The 21,489-nt window shown below is 37.0% G+C and overlaps 1 protein-coding gene across 4 annotated transcripts in view; it reads right to left on the bottom strand.

Moving 5' to 3' along the window:
• The window catches only part of ST7L (suppression of tumorigenicity 7 like), a 156,627-nt gene that overhangs the window by 60,774 nt on the left and 74,364 nt on the right, over nucleotides 1-21,489 (bottom strand). For 2 of the 4 annotated variants that reach the window (XM_045291856.1, XM_045291857.1), the window contains exons 12-13: nucleotides 11,870-11,924; nucleotides 8,326-8,418 (exon numbers count right to left, since the gene is read on the bottom strand). In XM_045291856.1, coding sequence (XP_045147791.1) covers nucleotides 8,326-8,418; nucleotides 11,870-11,924 — 148 coding nt within the window. Of the gene's footprint in view, nucleotides 1-8,325; nucleotides 8,419-11,869; nucleotides 12,021-21,489 lie in introns of all 4 variants that reach the window. The other 2 variants (XM_004699174.2, XM_045291855.1) reach the window with 2 other exon arrangements.

The following is a 21,489-nucleotide window of genomic DNA, read 5'->3' as shown; positions in this document are numbered from 1 at the left end:
GTACACATAGCAACTGGAAACACAGGGAATCCAGGATAGATGACTCCTTCAGGACCAGTGGTGAAAGGGGCGATGCCTGGAGGGTGAAGAGAATGTGGGGTAGAAGGGGGGAACCAATTACAAGAATCTAAGTATAGCCTCCTCCCTGGGGGATGGACAGCAGAGAAGAGGGCGGAGGGAGACGTCGAACAGTGCAACTTATAACAAAACTATAAGAATTTATGAATTATGAAGGGTTCCTGAGGGAGGGGGAAAATGAGCAACTGATATTAAGGGCTAAAGTAGAAGGCAAATGTTTGAGAATGATAAGGGCAACAAATGTACATGTGTGCTTGACAAAATGGATGTATGTATGGTCTGTGATAAGAATTGTACACGGCCCCAATAAAATAATTTTTTAAAAAGAGTTGTATGAGCCCCCAGTGAAATGATTTAAGAAAAAAAGATTTACCAAAAAAAATAAGAATAGAGTTGAATAATGGAAGAGTGAATTAGTGGGCTTGAAGACAACTCTCTCAATACTAATCTGCTAGAGGAACAATTTTCTAAAAGAACAACAACTAAAAAATCTAAAGGAAGTCTAAGAATTATATTGTATAACATCAAGAGGATTAAATTAAGGGTGATTGGAATTCCAGAACAGGAAGAAACAACACAAAGCATAGAGAAAAATTGTTGAAGAGTGTTAGATGAAACCTTCCCTAGCATCATCAAACATGAGAAGATAGGTATTCAAGAAGCTGAACAAACCCCCCAAAATAGAATATGTCCCCAAAGAAAATCACCACAACTTATTATACTCAAACTTCCCAAAATTGAAGACAAGGAAAGAATCTTGAGAGTAGCATGGGAAAAAAGAAAAGTTACCTATAAAGGGCAACCAATAAGACTAAGTTCTAATTTCTTAAAGAAATCATGCAGGCAAGAAGGCAACATTGTTAAAGAAAAGAATTGGTCAACCAAGAATTATGTTCGCATAACAATTGTCCACAAACACAAAAGTCAAATTAGGGCATTTCCAGATAAACAGAAATAAAGAGAATTTGTAAAAACCAGACTAACCTTACAAAAACTAATGAGGGGAGTTCTATGGACAGAAAATCAACTATAGTAAAGAACAACCTGAGATTAGCATACATGACAATACCTCCTAGAAATCAACCCAGATGTATCCAAAGTAAAACACATCTATAAGACTGAAAATAGAAAGAGAAATCAACTGTAATGAAGACTATTACAAAGTAGATAAAGGGATTAGTACAGTAACAGAACTTTTAAACAGAGAAGAAATCAAGTTGTTTTCGAGATAGAACAGACTCCCAGGATTGATGAAGCTATAGAGACAGCAAGTAGAACAAGGGAGAGGGAAGAAGGGGAGAAGATATCAAGGAGTTCAAGAAGGAAGAGAATATTTTGTAACCCATTGTGGTTGCAATTATTAGATACTGCTTGTATGGAATGACATGCCACCTGTATTAGCTACCAATAAAATGGGTTGAAAAAGAAAGGAAAAAAAAAGATTTAACAGACTATCTTAAACTTGGGGGAAACTGACTAAATTGAAGGATAACCTTGAAGGAAATAAATAAATCTCATCAAAATAAAAAATAGGAAATAAAAAAGATTTGTTAAGCACTCAAAGAACATCAATGAAGAAAATCCATAAATAAAATGAACACAATACTGAAAATTATATTGAAGAAACAAGCACCACATATGCACACACCAGACACACACACACACACACGCAAACCCCAGCAAAATAACAGTAATACATTCATACATATTAATAATTACACTGATTATATATAGATTAAATGTACCAGTTAAGAGACAGAGAGTAGCTGAATAGGTAAGAAAATAGTACCTATCAATATGCTGTCTACATTAAACAGAGACAAAAATAGACTAAAATTCAAACAATGGGAAATATATATCAAATTAATGACAATCTAAAATGAGCCACAGTGGCAATAATAATTTATGATAAAATAGACTTTAATGCAAAATCCAGCATATGACATAAATATGACATTATATAATGATTAAAGGGTCAATTGAACAAGAGGACACAACCATAATAAATACCTATGCACCCACTGAAAGAGCCTCAAAATGATCTAACAGAATTGAAGAGAAATATAGTCAACTCTACAATAATAGCAGGCAACTTTAATATACCCACTTCTAAAGGAGGAGAGCACAACTAGAAATAAACTCAATAAAGACATAGAAAACCAAACCACACAACCAACCAACTTCACTTCATAGAAATATACAGAGCACTTCACCCAACAAATAGTACAATATACTTTATTTCCAGAGCATATTGAACATCTTCCAAAGTAGCCCATAGATTAGACCACAAAGCAAGCCTCAATAAATATTTAAAACACTGAGATACTACAAAGCATCTTCTCAAATCACACTGCTATAAAATCAGAAATCAAGGGTGCCCTGTTGGCTCTGTGGGCTAGGCATCAAGTTGCTAACTTCAACATCAATAGTTCCGATTTTTATATAATAAATTCTGAAAAAGAAACCAGGAAAACAAAATCATTTTAATACCCACCCAAAAGATCTAGGGTTGATGTTGAAGACAAATGTGTGCATAAACAAGTGTGGTGAAGAAGGCTGATGGTGCCTGGCTATCGAGAGATACAGCATCTGGGTTCTTAAAGGCTTGAAGATAAACAAGCGGCCATCTAGCTGAGAATCAACAAAGCCCACATGGCAGAAGCACACCAGGCTGTGTGATTATGAGGTGTCAATAGGATCAGGTATCAGGCATCAAAGACTCAGAGCAAAAAAATCATAATGTGAACAAGGGGGAGAGTGCAGAGTGGAGGCCCAAAGCCAATCTGTAAACAACTGGACATTCCCTTACAGAAGGGTCATGGGGAGAAGATGGGCCAGTCAGGGTGCAATATAGCACCGATGAAACATACAGCTTTCCTCTGGTTCTTCAATGCTACCTCCCTCCGACTATCATGACCTAATTCAACCTTAAAAATCCAGCTAGACCATAGCATGTACATGGGTACAGACAAGAACTGGAAACAGGAAATACAAAACTCCTCGGGACCAATATTTTGAGTAGCCATACCAGGAGAGTAAGTAAGGGGAAGGTAGGGAGAGAAAGGAGGAACTGATCACAATGACTTACCTATAACCCCTTCCCAGGGGTTATAGACAACAGAAAAAGGGGTAAAGGGAGACATTGGACAGTACAAGACATGAAAAAAATACGAATACGTTATAAATTATCAAGGGTTCATGAGGGAGGGAGGAAGGGGGACGGAGGGGGGGAAATGAAGAGCTGATACCAAGGGCTCAAGTAGAAAGAAAATGCTTTGAAAACGATGATGGCAACAAATGTACAGATGTGCTTGAGACAATGGATGGATGGATGGATTGTGATAAGAGTTGCCCGAGCCCCCAATAAAATGATTTAAAGAAGAAAAAAAAGAAGACCTTTATCTTTTTTTTTTTTGACCTTTATCTTTTATCTCACACTATACACAAAGAATAACTCAAGATGGATTAGTGCCATAAATGCAAAATATAGAACTATAAAGATCATCAAAAAAGATCATCATGAAAAAATAGGGTCAAACTTAAGGCCTTAATACCTGGACTACACTTTCAAGCATAATGAAAAACACACAAATAGCAGAAGATAAATTAGATGATTCATTCACTGTTGTCAAGTCAATTCTGACTCATAGAGATCCTATAGGACAGGGAAGAACCACCCCTGTGGGTTTCCATGACTGGAGTAGGCAGGTGAAGAAAGCCTCATCTTCGTCTCGTGGAACAGGTGTTGGAACTGGTTTTTTAATGGCTGACCTTTCAGTTAGCAGCCCAACATTCAACCTACTTTGCCACCAGAGATAGTCTATATATGACGAAGACCTCCTAAAAATTAGACATGTACGTGCATCAAAAGATTTTCCCCAAAAGAGTAAAAAGAGAATCCACAGACTGGGAAAAAGTTTTTGGCAATGACATATTATCAAAGAACTAATATCTAAAATTTATAGAAAACTTCAATACTGCAACAAGAAAAAGACAACCCAATTTAAAAATGTGCAGAGGACATGAACAGATATTTCATCATATGAATAGACACTTGCAATTATTAGTCATTCAAGAGATGCACATCAAAATATGAAATTCAAGAAAACAGGAAATAACTAATGCTTACAAGTGTGTGGAGAAACTGGAACCTGCACATACTGCTAGTGGGACTATAAAGCAAAATACCCACTGTGGAAAGAGGGATGGCACTTCCTCAAAAACTTACTAACAGAAATAACAAACAATCCAGTAACCCCTCCATTTGGTTTATATCCTAGAGAAATAAGAAGCAAGAACACTATTTACAATAGCTGGAAACAACCTAAACAGCTATCAGTGGAAAAATGGATAAATAAACTCGGGTGCATACACACAGTGGAATACTACATACAACGTCAAGCAATAATGATGAATCTACAAAACACCTCATAAGACGACAGCACAGAGGACATCATGCAGCATGAAATGAGTCAATCACTAAAGGGAAAATACTGTATGACATCACAATTGTGAAAAGCTTTTCATATTAAATAAAATATTTCATATTTTTTCATGGTTACAGGCGAAAGGGAAAGTGATGGTCTAGAAGTAGACACGTGTTAATTCTGGTGCAGGAGGTTACAATCCTTGATCTTCATCAGCAAGTGCTTCAAGTCGTATTCACTTTCAGCAAGCAAGGTTGTGCCAGCTGCCTATCTCAGGACGTTAATAAGCCTTCCTCCCAGCCTGATGCCACATTGTTCTTCGCATAATCCAGGTCTCTGATCATTTGCTCAGCATACAAATTGAATAAGTATGGTGAGAGGACGCAACCGGTGCACACCTGTCCTGATATTAAACCATGCAGTATTCCCTTGTTTGTTCACACAACTGCCCCTTGATACATGTACAAGTAAGTTTTTCATGAGCACAATAAAGTGTTCTGAAATTCACATTCTTCTCAAGATTATCCACAGTTGATTATGATCCACGTAGTTGAATGCCTTGGCATAACCCATTAAAAAAATTTAAACATCTTTCTGGTATTCTCTGCTTTCAGCCAAGGTCCATCTGACAACTGCAATGAGATCCTTTGTTCCATGTTGTCTTCTGAATTCAGCCTGAACCTCTGGCAGCTCCTGTCAATGTACCGCAGCAACTGTTGTTCTTTAGCAAAATTTGATTTGCATGCAATATCAATGATATTATTCTATAGTTTGAGCATTCTATTGGGTCACTATTCTTTGAATTTGGCACAAATATGGATCTCTTCCAGTCAGTTAGCCAAATAGCTGTCTCACAAATTTCTTGGCACAGAAGAGTGTTTCCGGTGCTTCATCAACTTGTTGAAAGAAACATTCCCATTGCTATCCCATTAATTCCTGGAGCTTGTTTTTGTTGAATGCTCTCTGTGCTGCTTGAACTTCTTCCTTCAGTTTCACTGGTTCTTGCTCAAATTCTACTTCCTGCAACGTTTAAATGTTGACTAGTTCTTTTTGGTACAGTGATTCTGCATATTCTTTCCATTTTCTTTCAACACTTCCTGTATCATTCAATATTTTGCCTATGGAATCTTTCAAGATTGCAATTGGAAGCTTGAGCTTTTTCTTGAGTTCTTTCAGTTTAAGATATGCTGAGGGTGTCCTTCCTTTTCAGTTTTCTAATTCTAGGCATTTGCATATAGTATTTGATTTTGCCTTTTTGAGCTGCCTTTTGAAATTTCCTATTTTGCTCTTTGACTTCATTTCTTCCATTTGCTTTAGCTACTTTACAATTAAGAGCAAATGTCAGTTTGCTCTGTCACCCAGTTTGATCTTTTCTTTCCTTTCTATCATTTTAAGACCTTTCTTTTCTGATTAATAATGGTGTTAATGTCCTCCCACAGCTTTCTTCATGAATGATGGTTTTAATGTTCTCCCATAGCTCACCAGATCTTCTGTCATTAGTGTTTAACGAGTCAAATCTATTCTCGCAATGGTCTTGAGATTCTGGTAGGAAAGACACAGGTTGTATTTTGGCTCTTGTAGATTTGTATCTGAACTTACAGATGAGCAATTGATGGTTTGTTCCACAGTCAGCTCTTGACTTGTTTTAGCTGCTGATGTTGAGCTTCTCTAGCATCACTTCCTAAAGGTGTAGGTAATTTGACTTCTGTGGCTTCCATCTAGATAAGTCCACATGCTTAGTCGGTTTGTATTGTTAAAAAAAAATGTATTAGCTATGAAGAGGTTGTTGGTTTTGCAAAGTTCTATCATCTGATCTTCAGTTTCGTTTCTATCACCAAAATCATATTTTCCAACTATTGTTCTTTCTTGTTCGCAACTTTTGCATTCCAATCACCAGTAATTTTCAATGCGTCTTGACTGCATGTTTGAACAATTTCTGACTGAAGTTGTTGGTAGAATTCTTCAATTCCTTCAACACTATCTTTTGTGGTTGGTGTATAAATTTAAATAATAGTTGTATTCATTGGATTTCTTTGAAGGCAAATAAATATAATCCTATCAAAGACAGCATTGTACTTCATGATTAATTTTGTAATGTCCTTTTTGATAATGAATGCCATTCCCCGATTGTGTTATTTCCCACATAGTAAATCATATGATTTTTGGATTCAAAATGGCCAATCCAAGTCCTTTTCAACTCACTAATGCCCAGGATATTGGTCTTCAGGCAATCCATTTCACTTCTGACAACTTCCAATTTCCCTAGATTTATACTTCACACATTCCAAATTCTCATCATTCCTATCAGATTTTTACAGCTGTTTCTCCTTACCTTGAGTCATACCCCTTCAGCAAATGCAGATCCTAAAGATGCCACTCCCACAGGCTTTACCCAATGCGTCACCCTAGTCAACTCCACTCCGAGAAAGCGACTCCTCCTACTTCACATTTCAAATGCTGTTGGACCCAAGGAGCTCATCTCTGGCATTGTCATTGACAAGCTGCTTCCATTCATTAGGCTTTCAATATCTGACAAAGTTTCAAAGCTCTGCATACGGCTTTCAGTGGTTCCTTCCTCTGAAGTGGGGAGCCAAGTCCTTCATTGTCCATTCTTAGTCTGGAAGCTCTGATGAAACCTGTTTACCTTGGGTGACCTTGTTGGCATTTGAAATACTAATAACATAGCTTCCAGCATCACAGCAACACACAAGCCACCACAGTAAGGCAAACTATTAAAATTAACCTTCTATAATTTTTTCTTTTTGATGCTATGATTAGAATTTTAATTTCATTTTCAGATTGTCCATTGCTAGTGTGTAGGTAAACAATGGATTTTCTACATTATTTTATATCTTTCAACCTTGATGAACTCATTTATTAGTCCTACCAGGATTTCTGTGAATTTCTTAGGATTTACTACATGGAGAATCACATCCTCCATGAAGAAACCCAATTTTACTTCTAGCTTTCCAATTTGAATTCTTTTTCTCTTTTGTGCTTGATTGCAATTGGCTAGACCTGCAGGATAATGTTCAACAGGAGTGGTGAAAATGGACATTCTTGCATTGTTCCTGATATTCGGGGGAACGCATTTAGTCTTTTACCATTAAGTATGCTGTTTGTTGAAGGTTTCCGTAGATACCCTTTATCAGATTGAGGAACTTCCCTTCTATTCATAGGTTGTTGAGAGCTTTGTTTTGTTGTTTGGGTTTTGTTTTATCATGAATGAGTGTTACATTTTGTTAAATGTTTTTTTCTTTATCTATTGCCCTTTATTCCATCAATATAGTATATTTAATTATTTTTAGATGCAAACCAAATCATGTATTAAAGTGGTGAATCCCACTTGGTTATGGCGAATAATCTTTTATATATGCTGTTGAATTCAGCTTGCTAATATTTTGTTGAAGATTGCTGCAGTGATATTCATGAGTTATTGTTGTATTATTTTAATGTTTGCCTGATGTTGGTATGAGGGTAACACTGGTCTCAAAGAATGTGTTAGGAAGTGTTCCCTCCATCTGTATTTTCTGAAAGAGTTTGTGAAGGATTGGGACTATTTCTTCATTGACATGTTTATTAGATGCTTGGTCTTTTAAGTTATTTTATCTTTGAGTCCTTCATCCCATCTAGCATAGTGTTTTGCTCAAAAAATATTTAGAAATGAAATGAATTGTTCAATAGCACCCCAGAATTGGCTAAAATAATTCTTAAACAGTTTCCAGAATTTCAACCAAAGGTATTTTTAAAATTAAGAATAATACTAAAGAGCAAATTCACAACTACTTTTAAATTTAGGAAAACCAAAGTATTTACTTACTAGGTAATAGTTCTCTATCAGCAATCTCTGTGTAGCTGGGGTAAGGGTAAAATAGATGACCTTTCTCTAGAGGATAGGGAATCATTCTAAAAGCTGAGGGAGGGAAAACAAAGTCAATTCAATTATATCTCATTTATTATCCTATGTAATAAATCAATGTTATTTTCAAGATGTATTTTTACCTTTTTTAATCATTTTATTAGGGGCTCATACAACTCTTATCACAATCCATACACACATCAATTGTGTAAAGCGCATTTGTACATTCATTGCCCTCATCATTCTCAAAATATTTCCTCTCCACTTAGGCCCCCGGCATTAGGTCCTCATTTTTCCCCTCCCTCCCCGCTCCCCCTTCCCTCATGAGCCCTTGATAATTTATAAATTGTTATTTTGTCATATCTTGCCCTGTCCCACGTCTCCCTTCACCCACTTTTCAGTTGTCCGTCCCCCAGGGAGGAGGTCACATATAGTTCCTTGTAATCGGTTCCCTCTTTCCTACCCACTCTCCCTCTACCCTCCCAGTATCGCCACTCACACCACTGGTCCTGTAGGGCTCATCCGCCCTGGAGTCCCTGTATTTCCTGTTCCTATCTGTACCAGTGTACATCCTCTGGTCTAGCCAGATTTCAAGATGTATTTTTATAAAAGTACCATGTTACTTTTTTTTTAAAAAGAGACATTTAAGTTTCAAGGAATAAAGTGAGCAAAAGAATGACTATGAGGAATAATAAGATTATTTTAAAGTAATCAATGCTCTAGTCTAGTCAGAATAAAACTAAAGGAGTGGTAGATGATAAGACTGGCTGGGTTTTTCTCTATAGTAGTCTCCTCATTATAAACACAACAGGTAACTCCCAGGTATGAATTCTACTTCTTATAGGAATCTTCATAAAAATAAAATGTGTATAATTATTGGGGCCCTAACTATTGAAAACCTAAGAGTTTTCAATGTCTCCTAACTTTGTGAAAATTTTATCAATATTTTTCAATAAGAAAAGTTTAATATAGATCAGGAGTCTTCAAAGTAAGGATCTTTGACCAAATTTGATCTGGTATCTGTTTAAATAAAGTTTTATTGGTGCACAGCTACGTTTATACAGTGTTTAAGGTTAATTTCATGTTACAACATGAGGCTTGTAAAAAGGTGATACACTATTTGGCCCACAAAGGCTAATATATTTGCTATTTGGGTCTTTGAAAAAAAAAGTGTTCTACACTGCTGTAGATTATTATCAACTCTTGCAGACATTTTGAAGAAGGAATGTCACAATGAGTCAGAATCAACGCTATAGCAAAGGGTTTTTTGTTGCTGTTATTTATCTATTGGAATTTTTGGTGACTGATCTATTCAACTAGCTAAATTCTCATCAATATTGAATATAGTCAATCTCTAGTGCTTGACTATAAACCTTTGTCAAACTCTGCATTTTTTGGTCATACAAATACCTTGTGATGTGTCAAAAGTCACATAGCAACTCAGTGATAACTCTAAGAAACCATCTGAGATTCATAAACTACAGTATAAACCACATACTTATTGAAAACCTCCAGAGTGTTAATCAGAATACTAGGTATTAAAGATGTATACAAGATAAATGAGATCAACTATCTGATTTTGAGGAGCTGTAGGACAAAGAACTTGATTTGGCTTTTGTTCTAGGTATTAAAAATAAACCTTAGGATTGGCCAGTAATCAAAATTCCTTTGTACTTCTGAACTAGCTCAGCAATCCTTAAATATGTGCAAATGATTGGAGGACATATATACCCCACCTGACAGTTAACCTTTGGAGTGGGATGGACATGATGCAATCAATCATGCATATTCATGGTTTAGGTGTTAAATCATGACCATAACCATACATTGAGGCTCCACTCATGCATAAGTACTGTTATGAAAGGCCCTGATTGTGGAAGAAGTTGGGTTCTCATGATAAGTGAGCACAAGAGAGGGTGGCACAAGAGAGGGTGGCACACCCCTGGGACAATAGAGGCCTCCCAGACTGTGCCTGATGTGTCTCTTGGTTTGTATCCTTTCTGGTTCTAATAAATGGTTAAATATAAACATAGGTAGTCTCTTTGAGTTCTATGAGTCATTCTATGAAATTATCCAACATCTGGGGGCAGTGACAGTTGGTAGGGGCTGAAGGACTAAGCCCTAACTTGTGAAGACGCAGCTCTGCATGCCCGGAGGTTGAGAAAGGCTTGCAGGACACCATTTAAAAATTACTGAGACATGAAGGGACTCCTTAAATAAAGAAAATCTGGGAACCTTTACATTAACAATTTGCAATGTGTCAGGCACAATGCAGTCATTTGAGGAAACAGTATACAAATATTTAAAGAAAACATTTCATATTTAATTCTTAAATAATTATCAGCTCCTACTAATGGAATGTATAAATCAGTTGGGAACTACACAACTTCTCACACCCTGATATCAGATAGGGGCACTGCCATCTCATTCCACATTGGTTTTTGTGTGGTGCTTCTTTTTATCACAGCAACTAACAATCAAAAAGCAAAACAAACAAACAAGAAAACCCTGCCTTTGCACAGCTCTAATGAAATTGAAAAAAATGAAGAGCATCCTAACAAAACTATCATCTATGTCAAGTTAAGGAGCCCTGGTAGTGTAGTGGCTACTAGTTGGGCTGCTAACCACAAGGTCAGCAGTTGGAAACCACCAGCTACTCCAAAGGAGAAAGATGAGGTTTTCTATTCTTATAAAGAGTTAGTCTCAGAAACCCACAGGGGAAGTTCAACCTTGTCCTACAGGATTGCTATATGTTGGAATTGACTCAAAGACAATGAGTTTGAGTTTATGCCTACAATCACAGTGTTTCCCTTGAAATTAAAAAATATTCATATTCCATAGCATTCTAATGAATTTGCTATGAAACATCAGAAGTAGCTCAATAAAAAGTATGAGCACCAATACAATTAACTGATTTTAGTGAATATGCATGTAGGAGCGCTGGTGGGGCAGTGGTTACCATGTCAGGCTGCAATCTGCATAGTCGGCAGTTAGAAGCTACCAGCAGCTCTGTGAGCGGGGGTGGGGATGTGTGGAAGGAATAGGCTTTCTACTCTCATAAACAGATAGTGTCTCGAAAACCCACAGGGAGTAGCTATGAATCAACATTGACTTAATAGCAGTGATAGAGTGAATGAATATGCATGGAATTAATTTTTGAATTTTATTAATAGTGGTAGTATAGTTTCTAAGAGAATTATAAGAATCTAAATAATAATACATTTTGATTAAGTTTCTTTACTTTCTTGGTAATTAGAAGAGATTACAAATAAGCGATTGCTAGGTAACAGTCTGTACTCATTCAGCTTTCCCTAAATGTGTTATCAGTATGACTACATGAAGCATTTCCACCAACAAACCAAATATAATGCCACGGAGTTCTCTTTGAGACCAATCTGACCAACAAATCCGTACATAAACTCAGATATTTTCATTAGAGGAGGCTGCCTGTGAACGCAATGAGTAGTCAGAGAGTTTAGTGTTCCATTCGGAAAAGAATACTTACTGCCTTCCCAGGTACACTGTAACAGATTAAGGGCACCTTCTATTCTCTTCCAGTGCTGAAGATGAAAGAAAGCATAGGCGATTGCTTCACTATCACCACGTTTTAGAATGTGTTCCGGAGGTAAAATTAGACTTTTCATTTCTAGTAAATACTGGAAAAATAACACACAACAACAACAACAAAAGCAAGACAGAAAAATAAAGTGTTAACTTTAAATATCCACAAAAATGTATATCCAAGATCTTTTAAAGTAAAATCTTATAATGCCTTATAATAAATACTTCTATATGCAAATTTCAATGATAAGAACAATCCTGTAGGTAAAAATAAGGTGATAAATGCCTTATGCCTGGTCTTCTTAAATATAAAATAGAAAATGAAGCTGAAGATATAATATGTATATATATATATATACACACACACACACAATTATAAAATTCAATTTTGGAACAGTATTTTGTGGTGATATTTCATTCTTTTCCCTCTTATTTCCATTATACAAGGGAAGAAACTTAATTGCAAAGTTCAATTTCATATTTACTGAATAAAATGTAAGGAGTCCTCATGGCATGGTGGGTTATGTGTTTATCTGCAAACCACAAAATCAGCAGTTCAAACCCACCAGCTGCTCGGTGGGAGAAAGATAAAAAATATCTGGATAAAGATTTACACAGCCTTGCAAACTCAAAGGATCAGTTCTATTCTTTCCTATAGGGCGTCTAGGAGTCAGTGGATTTGGCTGATTATATTTTCAGTACAAAGAACTATGCTCATTAAGGAAAATAAAACAAAAACAAAGATACAAACCCTACCTGTTCTCTGGAACTTCATAATGTAATGGGAAAGATAGTGTTTTAAAGGAAAATTATGACCAGATTTTGGTGAGTGCTTTATTAGAAGTATAAACCATATAATAGAAACGTTGAAAACAAACAAAACCCAGTGTCACTGAGCTGATTCCAACTCAGAGCAACCATAAAGGGTAGACTAAAAATGGCCCCTGTGGTTTCCCAAAGCTGTAAATCTTTATGGGAGCAGAAAGCCTCATCTTTCTCCAATGGAGTAGCTAGTGGCTTCAAAATGCTGATCTTTTCGTTGGCAGCCTGCTTTGACCTCTGAGATTCAACTCATTTATATATGAATCAGTAAGCCTGGTCTTTTTAATAATTTTGAGCTTTGTTTCACTCTGCCCGCTCCCCGCCCCCTTATTCTATCCAGGACTTCCTGCTGTGATCCCTTTCAGAATAATTATAGAGGTCGCTAGGTACTATCTAGTTCTTCTGGTCTTAGGGTTTTGGAAATGATGTGGTACATTAATCCATTAGCAATGATATGACCCTTAATCACCTGTTCAGGTCTGAAACGGAATTCACTGTCGTGGTTCAATTTCAGCCAATGATTTTATAAAGTAGAGCCACAAATATGTGCAATCACCATCACAATTTTAGGACATTTTTACTTCCTCGAGAAAAAAAAAATCTCTTTCTACTGGCAGAGTATAGAGAAGGCATAGACAGGGCACCTCGCAAGAAGAAGGAAAAGCAGGCCATCGGCCTTGGCCCTCACAATACCATCTGCCATGTGACTGGTGGGATGAAGGTGAGGTGAAGGCTGATCGATATCAATCGTTATGCTATGAGTCCATGTTGGCTGCCCAAGATGTGGCCCAGAGACACAAGAAGCTGGGCATCACTGCCCTACACATCAAACTCTGCACTGCAGGAGGAAATCAGACTAAGACCGCCCCCACTCCCCCTTTTCTGTCCTGGAGCCTAGTCGGGGGCCCTTGCCCTTACAGTCATGAAGATTGGGTGGATTGAAGATGCCAACATCATCCTCTCCAAAAGCACTTGGAGGAAGGGGTGGAGGCATTGCCCTAGTCACCAGCCTCAAATTATTTCCTGCTAATAAATTGCCTTCACATTAAAAATGAAAGAAACAATACATTTTAGTGATTACACCCTCATCCTCTTATCCACTGGGGCTAACTCACTGTCATCGAGTCAACGCTGACTTATGAATAGAGCAGAACTGCTGCCCACCCCCACCCCTACCCTCTCCCGAGGATTTTGGAGGCTGTAAATCTTTATGGGAGCAGAAAGCCTCATCATTCTCCCAAGGAGTGCCTGGTGGGTTCAAACTGCTGATCCCAACCACCAGGGATCCTTCTCCTCAGGGGACAGCAATCAGCAGTCTACTTTCTGTATCTCTGAACTTGCCTATTCTGAACATTTCCTAGAAAGGAAATCGTACAATAAATATATGCTCTATTGTGACTGACTTTTTTCATGGCGAGCATATTAAGAGAAGGAAAGGACAAACAGGAGGGATATATTCAAATCACAGGCCAGTTTGAATAAAATAAGTGGGCAAAAAGATTATACATCAAGATGTATTTAAGGCATCAGTATGTATACCTGCTATATAAATTATATCCTATCAATACTTCTTCAGATATGGAACAAAATTCCCCAAATTTTATCCTCAACTATTGAGGCAAATACTCACCTTAGTACCCATAAAAAATGCAATGTAATCATGAGAATCAGATATATAATAACATGAAGAAAAATGCAAAATTAACCACTTGTACCTCCTCTTCACTATTATTAAAGTTGGCCACTTTGAAACTAAACCTCTACAAATATTTAGTGAGGTAAATACTTTCTCTAAAGACTGAAGACAGAATATACTTGCTCTACTGGAACAGGTTTGGAACAAATTTTCATTCTACATAATCCCATCAAAACATATGTGCAAAGTTCCAAATTACGTTAACTTCTGTTATAAAATAAGAGGTAATTACGGATGTTATTTAAAAAATACATCCTCACACTGCAAATTCTAGGTTCTCCAAACTGTTATACACCAATGAGATAAACAACATGAATTGAAGAGTGAATTTGTGAAATGCTTTGTAAAACTGCTATAGGTACTTGAGACTTCTAGGAAGTATCTTAAAGACAAAAAGTTGCAATTGTGGTTGTAGTCATTTCAAAAGTTAAGCCTTAGGTTATTAATCAATAGATATGTACTCATATTAATAGATCTGAAATTATTTTTCCTTCTTTCCAATAATTTTCTTTCCAACAATTATTGAGCTTAATCTGCCTCTTTAATTACTTTTACTCTTGATGCCTCGGGTTCTCTCTCAAAGTTTAAAAATGCAGTCTGCTCATCGATTTATTTTAGCAGATGTCACAAGCTATGAGATTATTTACTAATCCAGTTTGGGGACTTAACATTCCCCATTCAGTTTCTTAAAGGAATGCAGTAGAGGCTGTGTCCTAGTCAAGCAAAGCCCATCTGTTGCCTGCTTGGGTTCCCTCTCCTCAATGTTTCGGGTCTATACTTAGGAGGGTAATATTCTTTCTAATCCCCTCTAATCCTTGCCCATTAAAAACAAAACAAAAAAACAGTAAAAGATCACTTGCACCCAGTGGCTGTGGGAAAATGGACTCAAATAGCTGACCTCTGACATGACTTCTTATTCTCTTTGCAAGTGTATTCTGAGCGTCTTCAGTAGAGAGGCAAAGAAAATGCAGCATTCACAGAAGATTCTCTGTCAGAAAACTCATCTCATTTTCAGAAGAAAACTGCTCTAATACTTAAAATAGGATCTTTCTATTACTAACCTGCATCATTTTATAGACAGAGACAAAATACCACTTCACTTTCAATGAGATTTGAACTCTAAAGTTTAAACTAAACCCAACATAGTAAGTATCCTGTATATTGGTAGCCACTTATCAAATGGATAGCAACTGTAGTCAGTGAACAATTATTCAGTAAAACTTCTAGAAATGAGCAATGTGATGTCAAGAAAATACTTTTAAAAATAGTGACTCAAAAAATAAAATATACAATGAAAATAGTGACTCATACATCAATATTTTCACTATTTAATAATTTAGGTGATAAGCCAGAAGGTAATCAAACACATGTAGCACATTTATTAGGAAATCAAATGTCAGGTTTTCCATATTTTAAAAATCCTTTCTATTTAATTACATCTCGGAAATCTTTGTTATATTATGTCATTATTATCAACTTGTGCTATCTTCCAATGACGTCCTTCCCAACTTGACTTTAAAGCAATGGAATTCTTATTCTTATGTTTCTAATTAGACACTGAGATATAATTTGCTACCTCAAATGTAAGTGTACTATTTCAATTTAAGGAACATATGTTTAAGAGAATTCAATGATGAGGTCAATGAATGTACAAATGCGCTTTACACAATTGATGTGTGTATGGATTGTGATAAGAGTTGTATGAGCCCCTAATAAAATGATTTTTTTTAAAAGAGAGAGAATTCACTAAACTCAATGCCATCGAGTCAATGCTGAATCATAGTGACCCCATGTGGATTTCCAAGACTGTAACTGTTTATGGGAGTAGAAACCCTAGTCTTTCTCTTGAGGAGCTACTGTTGGTTTTGAACTGCCGGCCATGAGGATTGCAGCTCAACATACAACCACTACACCACCAGGGTTCTATATATAAAACAAAGGGTTAAACCTTTCTACACCTTCACAAATGGCTACTTGGATATTTTCGTTGCCCAATATAAACTGAAAACTAATTCACAACAGAAACCATATCCTTTTGTACAGCACCTAGCGCACTGAAAGAAAGCACTAAAATATTAAAGGATTTGATCAAATCTATGAGGAAAAATAAAACAATATTGCCGTAAAATCAAAGAAACCTTTACTATACAAATATATCAGAAAGTAAAGCTATTGGTGTCTGGGGTCTTAAAAGCTTAAAGGTAAACAAGCGGCCATCTAGCTCAGAAGCAACAAAGCCCACATGAAAGAACATATCAGCCTGTGTGATCACGAGGTGTCCAATGGATCACTGAAGACAAATGGGTGCATAAGCAAATGTGGCAAAGAAAGCTGATGATGCCCGGCTATCAAAAAGTGGGTAGGAAAGAGGGAACCGATTACATGGAACTATATGTGACCTCCTCCCTAGGGGACGGACAACCAAAAAGTGGGTGAAAGGAGACGTGGGACAGGGCAAGATATGACAAAAAGTATGGCATCTGGGGTCTTAAAGGCTTGAAGGTAACAAAGCCCACATGGAAGAAGCACACCAGCCTATGCAATCACAAGGTGTCCAAGGGATCAGGTATAAGGCATCATCAGAACAAAAAATCTTACCATAGTGAATGATGGGGGCAGTGCGGAGTGGAGACCCAAAGCCCATTAGTAGGCCACTGGAGATCCCCTTGCAGAGGGGTCTCAGGGAGGAGACGAGCCAGTTAGGGTGCGATGTAGCAATGATGAAAAATACAACTTTCCTCTAGTTTCTAAATGTTTCCTCCCCGTTCCCACTATCATGACACAAATTCTACCTTGCAAGCAAGTCTGGCTAGACCAGAGGATGTACACTGGTACAGATAGGAACTGGAAATACAGGGAATCCAGGGCAGATGAGCCCTATAGGACCAGTGGTGTGAGTGACGATACTGGGAGGGTAGAGGGAGAGTGGGTAGGAAAGAGGGAACCAATTACAAGGAACTATATGTGACCTCCTCCCTGGGGGACGGACAACCGAAAAGTGGGTGAAGGGAGACGTGGGACAGGGCAAGATATGACAAAATAACAATTTATAAATTATCAAGGGCTCATGAGGGAGGGGGAGCGGGGAGGGAGGGGAAAAATGAGGACCTAATGCTGGGGATTTAAGTGGAGAGGAAATGTTTTGAGAATGATGAGGGCAATGAATGTACAAATGCGCTTTACACAATTAATGTATGTATGGATTGTGATAAGAGTTGTAGGAGCCCCTAATAAAATGATAAAAAAAAGTAAAGCTATTACTTTTCCACATACCATCCATATAGGTTTATAGCCTTTTAAAGGTTCTATTTTAATTTTTCTAATGCTTCTCTTGACACTCTTGGGTAAGTGTTAGACTGCTAACCACAAGGCCCCCAGGCGCTCTCATCTGAAGAAAGCTGAGGCTATCTGTTCCTATAAATACTTACAGCCTTAGGAGCCCTATATAGGATCCCTATGAGTCAATATTGACCGATGGCAGTTGGTATTGTGGGTTTGGAATGCTTCTCTAATACATTTTCTGCTCTGATTTACATCATATCTAAACGGCAGTTTTGGCAACCTCAAAGGATTCAGATCATGTTCCTTTGAAATGTTCTTTGAGTTTGGGGAACAAAAGTCTGAAGGGGCAAGATAAGGGCTGTAAGGGAAAGGGACAGAGACATGGTTTCCCAATGAAATTCTCATAGGACAATCTTTGCTCCTCTCAATGAATGAGCAGGTGCGCTGTCATGACGGAAAAAGAGTTTCTCAGCTCAACTGTCCTGGCCTCTTTCTCACCAATGTGGTTTTCGATTTTCTTAAAATTTCTTCTTAGAAAGTCCTCATGATTGTCCTATCAAGAGAATCCCTTTGGAATCCCCAAAAATGGTCACAACCTTCTGAGTTGACCTTTCTGCCTTGAATTGCACTGGCCCATCAGATCATCTTGGAAGCTACTGTTCTGAGTGGACCTGGCATAGTGGTTATGTATCCGACTGCTAACTGCAAGGTTTGCAGTTTGAACTCAGTAGTTCCTCTGTGGGAGAAAGACAGGACTTTCTACTTCTGCAAAGAGTTACAGTCTTGGAAACTCACAGAGGCAGTGAGTAAGGAGTGAGTCTTTTATTTTATAGGCAACAGGGAACAAACAGAACTGTTAAATGGGTAAAATTTGTTATTTAGGTATCTCTGAACTGGTGGCAGGGAGACCAGCGAGGAAGTAGTTCTAATTGTCCAAGTAAGACTATTCCTACACTTATAGTTGTATGTTTAGGAATGCATAGAAAAAGCCTAGCAATGTACACACCAAAGAGAAACAGTGGTTACTTCAGAGAAATAGAATTATTGGAAAGAAGAGAACAGGAGATTTTTTACTCTATGCATTTCTGAAGGGTCTTAATTTTTTTAAACTCCATTTTTTTAAATCACTCTTTACTTTTATAATAATAATGAAAATGTTATGGCAATTAAAAAATAGAGACAGTGATGGCATACACGATCAGTGATTATGAAGATGGAAAAGATTGTAAGACAGGTCAAAGGTTATGAGTTGGTAATCTTGAAAGAGCAGAGGTAAATGTTGAAGACATGAGGATAATGAAGCTATAAATCAAAATAGAGAACATGAGAAAGACAAAAATAAAAATTTATATATTCCATGTGAAATATATTAAGGTATCTAAGATACTTATTAGATATGCAGGTAATATCCACAATGACATGGAAACACAGTCTGTAAAAGAAAAGGGAAGCAAAGTTAAAAGATAAGGATTTAGAAGTCATAAAAGCATAGTTGAAGACATACAGCAAGCTGATGCTGAGTATGTGCTGAAGGACCTTCCATGATACCTCCACATCATTCAATTATTTTATCTAGAATAAATCACAAATTGCTTGGGACAACTTCAACTACTCTCCAATAATACACGAATATACTAAAAACCAATCTCTTGTTTTTCACTAAATAAACAAAGAATTAAAGCCAATTTGGAAGTTATGGTTAAAAAGACAATGATGTATGGTCTGATAGTTCCTTTCATGATAACTCTAAAACCATACCTATACTTATACTCAAATTCACTTTAATTTTAAACTGCTTTGATCTTTATAATTTATCTTTAGAGTATTTTGTTTCTATAACTTTGTAAATCTTAAACAGCTTTTGACCAAAAGTAATACAAATCTGACCTGAAGTATGATAATGCTTTATAATCTTCTTCCTCTTAAAAGCATTGGTTAAAGAAAAATCTCTCTGAAGGCATCTGAAGTTAAGGTACTTTGCTCTTGATCAGTCATGCACACAAAGAACCAATTTCTTTCTTCAATTAGTTTTCTCAGTGCACATTCTATGAGATTGGACAGGTGGGGCGAATACAGAGAGCCCACATGAATGTGTATTAGGGGAAAACTCAAGACATTTCCCTTATAGAAAATAATTAAAACTGCTCTATGAATAAACTAAAAGAAAACAATACTACTTAACAGCCTCAGCACCCTAAAGAAAATGGCCTCACTGAAAGGAGAGAGAAGTGAGGCTAGGGAGAGCATCTGTCACAGGAAAATTATTCTCTACATCCTCCTACAAAGCAGCATTTCATATTTCAATTATCCTGCTTAAGCCTTAAAGTAGAACAGAAAAGCAAAGGTGTCCCTATGCTTTAAGTCTGGCTAAGAGACTGCCAAACCATTTCTCCCCTTTTTCACACAGAATCGCAATCAAGTGCCTGCCTCCCCTCTTAGACAGTGTGATAACACAGGAGTTTGGTTAATGACTCGAAAGGCTGTTGCTGTTCCGTCAGTTAGTATCTTCTTTCGTGGATAGGACTTCTAACATCCTAAAGGCTTCAATTCCTGGTAAGCCAGGACAGATTTTACCTTTTATGTAACAATTTATTCTTTAATTACTCTTGCACTAATGTAAGAGAAGCCTCTACGTAAAGCGCGCTTTCTTGGCAGCACAATACTAAAAAACAGTTTTATTGTCTAATAAGAAAACAAAATTTTAAAGCTACAGATAATAATAATATATTTCTAAACATATATTCAAGTTATGGAGATTTATTAAATTCATGTTTGTTGTTTTGTTTTGCTTTTTATGTTCAACTTCACTCTTGTCCCAAGAACTCCTTCTCTAAAATAAAAATAAATTATTCCCAAGGCATTAATAATTAATTCAATATAATTCCTGTCTCAAATCTTCACCTTTATTTATCCCCACAAAGAAATTCCCAAATCTAATATATTCTAACACTATAAGTACTAAGATATGTTTTCAAGAAAAGAAGTAAATACTGAGCTGAAACAGAAAGAGAAGATGGGTAACAAATATAAAGCAACGATCACTATGATAATACTACTGTCTGATACTCAGACCCTATACTGAGTACTTCACACATATTCTTTCATCTAATCATACAAGGCATGATACTGTTATGACATTTGTAGTGCTAAGATTTTTTTGTTGCGGTATAATTTAAAAACAGTGAAATGCACAGATAGTAAGTATGCAGTCTAGTGAGCTTTGATCAGTGTATACAAATGACACCACCAATCCAGGCATAAACAGTTCATTCCATCACCTCAGTATGCTCTCCTTTTCAGTGAAGCCCTACCCCGACCACTTGAGGCAACCAAGTGCTGCTTGACTTTCTACCAACAATGATCACTTTTGCCTTTTCTTGAGCTTTACATACATGAAATTATCTACTGTATACCTTTGTTTCTGACTTCTTTGCTATTTTTGAGTTTCATCTATGTTTTTGCTTATATCGTAGTTTTTTTTTTCTGTTTTTCTTTTTAGGGGCTAAATAGTATCTCACTGAGTAACTATATCACAATTTATGCATTTACTTGTTGATGGGCATTTGAACTGTTGCTTAGGTTTTAGAGTTTAGGAATATATAGTGGCTGAGAAAATTGTGTACATGACTCATGGCCCTGCGGGGGACAACACCAGAGACACAGTGTGGGAATTGCACCCGATCTGATCCTGCCACATTGAGACAAAGCACTGAGGGAGTGCAGCGGAACAGCAGAGGAGGGGAGCAGCAAGATCCCCAGGGAAT

Source organism: Echinops telfairi, unplaced genomic scaffold (assembly GCF_000313985.2).
Source record: "Echinops telfairi isolate 266 unplaced genomic scaffold, ASM31398v2 ScPeMD7_443;HRSCAF=831, whole genome shotgun sequence".
Taxonomy (NCBI): Eukaryota; Metazoa; Chordata; class Mammalia; order Afrosoricida; family Tenrecidae; genus Echinops; species Echinops telfairi.
This window is presented reverse-complemented; position numbering and strand designations above follow the sequence as displayed.